At 28.4% G+C, this 8,680-nt stretch overlaps 1 protein-coding gene across 1 annotated transcript in view; it reads left to right on the top strand.

Moving 5' to 3' along the window:
• The window catches only part of LOC106458468 (ceramide synthase 6-like), a 40,429-nt gene extending 35,059 nt beyond the window's left edge, over nucleotides 1-5,370 (top strand). The window contains exons 9-10 of the mRNA XM_022384680.1: nucleotides 1,113-1,266; nucleotides 2,201-5,370. Of these exons, the coding sequence (XP_022240388.1) occupies nucleotides 1,113-1,266; nucleotides 2,201-2,284 (238 nt within the window). The 3' untranslated portion in view covers nucleotides 2,285-5,370. The remainder of the gene's footprint in view (nucleotides 1-1,112; nucleotides 1,267-2,200) is intronic.
• The last annotated feature ends 3,310 nt before the right edge of the window (nucleotides 5,371-8,680 follow it).

Genomic DNA, 8,680 nt, shown 5'->3' with positions numbered 1-8,680 from the left:
TACATTTGCTGTTATGTTAAACTTATATTAAAGTTTTTCTTCATTACCCATTCAAGCCGTCTCCAGCCATTATTAGTCTCAAAGTGGGTTCCTCGTTATCGAATTATCCTAGTATTATTCTGAACAGTTCTGTATTACTCTTATCCTTCGTAAAGGTTAATTGTTGGCAGGGAGCAGTTGTAGTTTCAATTTCTAAGATGGTAAGAAATTGAAAATTTTTGCAAAAGACATTTCCCACATCTTCAGCACGTTTTTGTGACCTTTGACCTCATATCAAATAAATATCTGTTAGATAACACTTTTGCATATTGTTAGGAAATTTTCTAATCTTAATATTACTCATGGCAGCACAGTAAAGTAAAATTAAAATTTACTTAAGTTGATCTTAGTTTTGATTTTAAAACGTTTTATAAAATCTGATATAATAAATTTATTTGTAAGTATTCATTTATGTCAGCAGTTTAGTTATTTTTGCCCTCAATCTTTAAAACTTGTCTTTCCTCCTTTTCTTTAAACTAATATTTTAATATTCTTGGTATTGTTGCATAGTATAAAGGTATCAAACTTGTTGTTCATTTTGGTTTTTAAGGCTTTAATACAGGAAGGGTGTTCATTGTGCCTGAAATATTATGCAACTAAAAAGTAGGATTCTTTGTTGTAAAAAATATTATGCTGTGTCATTTATTGTTTGCATATATATATAAACACACGCAGATTATTGTGATATTTCTTTCATTTTATGATTCAAATAATATATGAACTTTTGAGTACAATTACTTAACAGAAGACTGATTTTAATTATTAAGTGTGTGTTTGTCTACAAATTGCAGACTTTCTTGACGCATTGGAATTCTAATGCAAGATTTTTGACTTAACTAAATTTTTGTTTTTCTCAGGATATGAAAATAGATCATCCAAGGTGAAAATTCTTCATTTAAGACCTATTACCTTTATTTTCCTGCTGAAAGTCTTTTCAGTTTTTTTTTTAATTTCTGGTGCTTAAGGTGAAAGATTTTATAAATACAGCAATATTAAAATACATAAATGGAATTAATTTGAAAACCAGATATTTTTATATCAATAAAAATATCAGTTACACGTTTTTATTTCAGAGTTATTTACAGCACCCTCTTTGAAGCTGTAGCTATAATTGACATGTTTCCAGCTTACTACATTTTTAATGGTTTGCTCTGTGGTCTTCAAATTCTTCACCTAGTCTGGAGTTGGATGATTTTGAGAATTGCTTTTCAAGCAGTCAGCAAAGGAGTAGGTTTACATTTTTGAACTTTGGCAGATTAATAATCTATTTATTTACAATTAAAAGGAATACAGTGTTAAAATCATTACATAATAAAATAGTTAATAAAAACAGGGACTAGATATGTATTAGTGTTCTATGACACCATCTTCAGGAGTAATTATAGAGGCATTGTTAGGACTTGTATACCATTTACATATCTGGTATGTAAATGATTATGTTGGTTTACAAGTCCAAACCAAACAATCTAGTATTATTATTATTTGTCTAAAAATATGTTGTTTCTTATTTAGAATAATTTTGAATGTGGACCCATTTGTTATCTACTTAGAAATAAATGTTTACCAAAAATAAAACGGTTTCAGTATTTTTTTTATATCTGAAACAAGGATTAAATTTTACAAATTTATTTTTATTTTTCATACATTTGTTTTTCTGTAGTAACATGGTATGTATGATACTGTATCTGTCTAAACAAAAACAAAAAACATCCTGCTGTTGAGGTAAGTTGTATTGTGTAGTTCATGAATTAAATGATACTTCATGCATGAAATATGTTTTCCCAAGCTTGTGAAAAAAGTGTTTGGCCAATCTAGCATAGAAGTAAAATATCTTGTATGTTATACATGGAAAAGTGTAGTTTTCTATGTATTAGTGATAATAAGCTGATCTCTTGTCAGTTTTTGCTTGACTTACTTGAAATGTGGTAGCTTTTGTTAATTTTAAGTCATTCCACTTGTGAAAAGTTCATGCACCACATTAAACATTTCAGTTAATGATGAGTGATCTTGTGTAAAAATAACAAATGTTTAGTTTTTCATTCTCAAGAATAACTTCCAAAATAAACCATTAAATCCTTTTTCATATGATTTCTAGCTATTTACAGCAGATGATGTGCAGTGGAACTAATGAAATATAGATAGTTTTTGTTTCATGTTCCAGGTGAAGGACCTCCGTAGTGATGCTAGCAGTGAATCTAGCTCCAGTGAAACTATTTCCCATAAACACAAGTCTCACAAGTCCTGAAAGAAGACACAAAGCTCAGAGGCAGCTGTGCAGTTTAAAAAATTAGCTTTTTTGTCATTCCACATTTTATTCTATACTATAAATTTCTTTCCCAGTCTGCTGTATCAAAATAAGCCAGACTCTTTAACCCTCAGGTCTTTCCAGTGAAATAAATATATATATATATATATATACACACACGTACATATATACCATTTTTTGTGTTGTGGTACACTCTTGTTCAATTTCATCTTTTATGGTAGCTTACTTGTTTATGATTGATATGTTATAACCTTAAATGAAGCTGTATCAAATGTATGCTGTATGTTTGTGTGTCATTTTCTAGCATTTTTTCTGCATTTTACACTTTTATCTGCTTGTTCTTGTATAACAAGGTCAATATTAATAATTCTTAGTGCATTGTTTGTGACTATTTGTTGTAGTTTTTAAGATATGAAATGATCTGTATCAGATATGGAAAGACAAGGTTTTATATGAAATTAATCTGTCTTTGACTCCAGTGATTTATATGGAAAAGCTGCAACATTTAAAAAACAAAAGCTGGAATATATGCTTTCTGTTTGATTTGTATGCATGTTTTTATGAAAACAGAATAGAAGAAATCAATTTGCATAAGTAAGTAAGGTGAAACAAATACTTTAGACAAACTTGGATGTTGTAACTCTGTGATTTAAAACTGTTAATTTTGCGTTCATTCCTGATATGTGTTCATTATGTTATGCAAAAAAATCCCCTTTTTTCTATAAATATTAATTTACCTTGCACCTCTGTGTCTATGATTCTATAATAGAATCACAAATAAATTATTAATTTATGTTTTGAAACCATACTTTTATGTAAAAAATTTAGTGCCATTATCCTGATTTGTGACCAACATCTACCATACTCATTCAATTAAAGCTGTTAAGAAAATAAAATAACATTTATACATATAACAGATTTGAAAAAACGTTGATCTTTACGTGATTAATATTTTCATCAGATGTTTACAACTAGAGGTTTCAGTTATACTTGCTATCTAAACATACTATTGTGCCATTGAATGTATTTTAGATCAATAATATTTTATGAAATGCATGTTGAGTCTTAGCATCATTATTTGATTTATTTTGTTCCATATAAAGAACAGTTATATAAAGGTTATATAACACTATTCTTCCCAAACATGTATACTCATTGGTGAAAGTTCTTCATCTGCAAATGGAAATCTGTCAAAGTGGCCTTTCCCAGACATGATTACAAAGTATGATTTAAATCTAATGTGGAATAAACATGTTTTACGTTTTACTCCCAATAACACTATTTTAATACTTATTGGTGTAAACTTCCAACCATTTTCATTTGTACAAGAAATGGGTCATAACTGGTTAATTCAGTGATATATTTTTTCATGTGCAACTGATACTTTAAAGATTAATTGGGCATAAATGTAAAACATTTGAGTATTAATGTTTAAAACATTATCTAGTCTTCTGTGGTTATCAGGTTGGTCCACCTGGTAGCATGATTCCCGAATTATTAATTTTTCTACAAACTTAAGTTAAATTTCGATTCTAAAAGTTTTACAAAATGGCTCAGAATGTATATGAGAACATGAACAACACCAGAGCTATCTAATCCCCTAAAGCCCCAGCCAATAAATTTATTTCAATCGAAATTATCATTGTACACATTCACCCATATACTGCTTGAATTCAGTATTGTTTTTCCATGTCCTAAGTAATAACTGTACAGTACAAGTTTTAGTATAGTTATCATAGTATTCCATATCTTATTCACTGAAGAGACACTGTAATCATTCTTTTTATGTCAGCAAATCCTCTGCCCAACACAGTACATTGTTTAGGTGTACTTTATCTCATATTTATCAGTGTTGCATGTGTGCTCTACTTCCAGGTATATATTAGTAACCTTGACACTGTTCCAATATGGAAAAAAACAATTTGCCACACAAGATATCTGCCAAATATTCTTGTGTAGGTTTTTGGCCAATATCCTATGTGTATATTTTTGAGATTTGTTTAAGTCTATGCATGATTGGTGAATTGCTCCTTTTCACTTGTCATGTACAAAAAAAAAAGTATGGACTTTTTATAATCTCAGTATCAGTTTCTTAACATATTATGCTTAGATAGACAGTCCAGACCTTAGTATTTACTAAACCAGTGAAGGTTATGAATGAATAATAAGGGTGGCATTCTAACATCCAATGTCTTTATTTTGTAAAGCTAAATTATCTTCATTGCAATGGCAGGTAATTTTACACAGGTTTAATTCAATATAGTGTTTTTTTGTACAACATTATGTTCTGCTACTGTAATAAAATATTTTATAGTTACAGTATCATAAAATGTGCTTTTACAATTACTGCAATTTTTATAGCATGGTATGCTAATTTTATTTATTTTTCAAGTATTTTTGATATATTACCCTTTTTTACAACCACTCTTCCCATTATGACAGTATTAAGATACTATATTAAAAATAGTGGTACAATAGTGTGTGTGTGTGTGTTATAATGAACTACAAATACATGTAAATTTGAGTGTTTATGTTAATTTGTACAAGCAAGGTTCATGTAATGAGTTATGTTCAGTGCTTGTGATTAGTTGATTATTAACCAAATACTCAGTTATCAGGTCTCAGATTAGAGAATTGAAATGTTTATGATGAAATTAATTTAAAGTTTTTATTATTAATAATTTATAGAAATTTTTTCAAAGGGCTGTTTCAATTTCTAAGGAAAAGCAGTGTAAACAACCAGGGGTATTTTATTAAATTTAGTTTAAGTTTATGATTTTGTGTTTGAATTATTTTAGTTTTCTTTATTTAGTAACAGGTATAATTTTTTATTTGGCTTAAAATCAGCCATCATTTTTTGAATTTTTTTCAACATTGATACTTCTTGGGTTAAATAGTAATGACACTTATAACCAGTAGGTATATACAATTTAGTGTAAAGTTTGTGGATAATACAGTTATGCAGTGACAGGTTTTTGTTAAAACTGAGTATATAATGTTATCCTTTGAATCAGTTTTTTTTTAAATCTAGGTAACCTTATTAATGATATGATGTGATTATTCTGATTGTACACCTTTAACTACTTTTAAGATTGTACAGATAAAGTTAATTTTACAGTAACTATTCAGTTTTTAGCCAATGAAGTGTGTTGTAAAAAATTAATGAATTATACATCAGTTATTCAATTTATTTTTATTGTATCAAAGGCATTTCAAACTATTTGATGTATCAATTACTTCATTATAATTCCTCTTGTTTAGATGTCTTTAAGCAGTCCATCATTTTCATCATTGTGGGGGGAGGGGATAGCAAACAGTAGATATCTTCAACAGTAAAAAGATATTTAGCCTTCTTTACGTCACCCATAAAAACATGGAGGTATCAGTTTGATGAAAACACGAAATAAAAGACCTTTTCACGTGAAATTGAGACATTTATTTTTCACAAAACACTCTTATATAAGTGTAATGTATCATAATAGATTGTCATTTCTTTCAATTGTAGAATAAGTGCAATACAATTTTATAATCTGTATGGTACAGAAGTTGATAAGAGTTGAATTTTGCCATCCAAATTTAACAATTTGTATCAACAATTTGTGCGTGAAAAACAAAGTATATTAATTGTTGGAAAAGAACTGCATCCTATGTGATTGAATAATGTTCAAAGTGAATTTCAGTGAAAAAATTATTGCTACATGATTCATTTAATTCTTTAACATTTGTTGCAATAAAGGTAAAATGTTTCCTGTTTTCGTAATTATTCCTTAGTCTTTCAGAGGATTGGTATAGAGTTTAAATTGAGTGTCCCCACTATCTCAGCATATGTATGTATTGGAAATAATGTGCTTTACACTAAGACTTTCTTAAGAAAAAAAATTGTATGTGTATTGTAATTTTAATGTTCTTTTTGTGTAATTAACATATAAAAACATTTTAGTGCTTTTTCAGAATTTTTATTGACTAGACATCTTTTGGCAAGTAAAGAATTTAAATCTTTTGAAATGTGTGTTTGATATTGTTTCACAGTCAGATTTGTTTCTAGCATACATGAGTTATTGTCTCAAACTAGCTTGAATTCTTTATTTCTGATTCACCATTTACTCTTGTTTTTGTTAAAAGATTTTATTAGTTGGCTTCTTATCAAGCGTGTATTATTATTATTATCACTATATATATTCTGTGAAATAAAATTAATTGAAGCCCTTAATTTGTCGTGATTCTATACAATGAATATACATTACCTTAGGTTATAACTTCTATGTGAAAGTACAAATTTCAATATTTTTAGAGAAAACCTTTCTCTTTTAACATATTTTATAAAAAGCTAATATATGTATAAAAATATCACTTTGAACAATGTGATTTCTTCTTTTTTTATATAAAACTGACTTTTGATCAAACAATTGTGTTTGATAAAACTAAGACTGTTTCACTGAAGTTTTTAAATTGAAAGGAAAAATCTAATGGAAATTAATTGAAATTAATTTGAATTGAAAACATATTTAAAATATATTTTGAAAAACTTGTATCCCCCTGTTGGACAGCGGTAAGTCTACGGACTTGTAACCTGAAATCCAGGGGTCGATTCCTCGAGGTGGATACAGCATATAGCCCAATGTGGCTTTACTCTAAAATAAACAAACAAAAATTATTATAAAACAAAACCACATACAAGCCTAATAACGATAATTTAATCTCAGTTGGGGTCTGGTGATCAATTTCCCGTTAATTATTATTCACTTTTTCAAAACTAAATTGTCCTTCACTTACAGGTTCATTATATTCACAAAGCATATGGAACTCAATGCTTCAACCCCATCGTCTGGGGTATCCTTTACTGAGCATGACACAAGGTTTCAGTGCCTTACATTCAAAATTATATTAAACTACTTTTTGTTTAAGTTATACCAATTAGAATAACATAAAATCTTAGCTAATAATCCATATTTTTATAGTATACATGTTTTAAATTCTACAAGGCGATATTTAAAAACATCCTGAATTTCCACTGGTGTGACACATTTTTTCTTAGCATGTCATCATCCCTATTTTATCCATCACTCCTCAGAAACTTACTAAATTAAACGTAAATTACTCTCTATAAAATCGTTATTGTTCAGACAAACCATATTTTGTTATAGTCTTCAATTTTGTTTAGTTACAGAGCAATCCAATAGAAAATCAGACCCCTCCTGTCAGATGCTCTCTTTCATAATTCGTTGATAGTTCTCTCACGTTTTATTATATATTACCTATAACCAATAGAAAATCAAGGTTTTCATTCATCAAATGACGTATTGTATAACCTTATATTCTGAACAGTTAGAAATAAATTTTATTCAGAGTGGTAACATCTTTCCTGTGGGAAAGTTAACAACTAGCTTTGATGAATTTGTAATAACTCGTGTCATACAGTTAGAAAGCCAGAAACATTTTGAGAGGTAAGGGAATTTGTCTACTTTTTGCATGTTATTAGTCTATATTCTTTGGTGCGTTATTTAATTAAATAACAATATTAAGTGCATTACTATTAGTACTGTAAAAAATTAAGCTTAACTGTCATCGACAATCGAGAGCAAGAAAAAAGGAGATTGGGTAAGTATCTTATTTCTTGTTTTTCATATTATTCTTTATTTACTATTATAATAAAAGTAACTAAAATCTAAAAATACGGATCTTTTTAAGTTATTTAAGACTAGATTAGGTAACATAAGTAATAATAATAATATAATTAAAATGTTTCACCAAGCACGCACGCGAGCAGTTAGTAGTAGCTGGTGGGTAATGTAATTCAATAGCTAACGTGACCAGCACGTTCTCCGAGTAATTTACAACTTTTTATGCTGCAGATTGTAGTTAGACACAGTTCAAAGGGCAATAAAATTTAATTATAGATAGATGTATAATGTTACGAACTTAGACCTACTTATAATAAAGTAGTTTCATGTTACAACTTGAAGTCATTCTAGAAAGAAAAAAAGGTAATTTAGGTTTAATTCGATTTTTTTTGGTGGTTAGGAGGTCCAATTGACCTATCCCGTTTTGAGATAGAGTAGAGAAAATAACAGATAAACTATAAAGTTTTACTGAAAATAAAACGTTTGAAATGCATTTAGGAAATTTTAGGGATTACACAAAGGAAATTTGACATGAGGAAACGTATTTTTAATTTTAACCTGAAAATTACTTTGCACACCCACTATTCAAAATAAATACTCAATATATTCATCGACAAATCTTTAATTTATTAAAAATACGCCACTTAAAATATGATTTTTTTATATGTAAAATACTTGTAATTTAACTGAAAGACTGCCAAATTTCGTGAAGATATACAACTATACTGAGAGTTATAAGTATTAAATCTATAAA

The sequence above is a fragment of the Limulus polyphemus genome, unplaced genomic scaffold, assembly GCF_000517525.1.
Source record: "Limulus polyphemus unplaced genomic scaffold, Limulus_polyphemus-2.1.2 Scaffold467, whole genome shotgun sequence".
Taxonomy (NCBI): Eukaryota; Metazoa; Arthropoda; class Merostomata; order Xiphosura; family Limulidae; genus Limulus; species Limulus polyphemus.
This window is presented reverse-complemented; position numbering and strand designations above follow the sequence as displayed.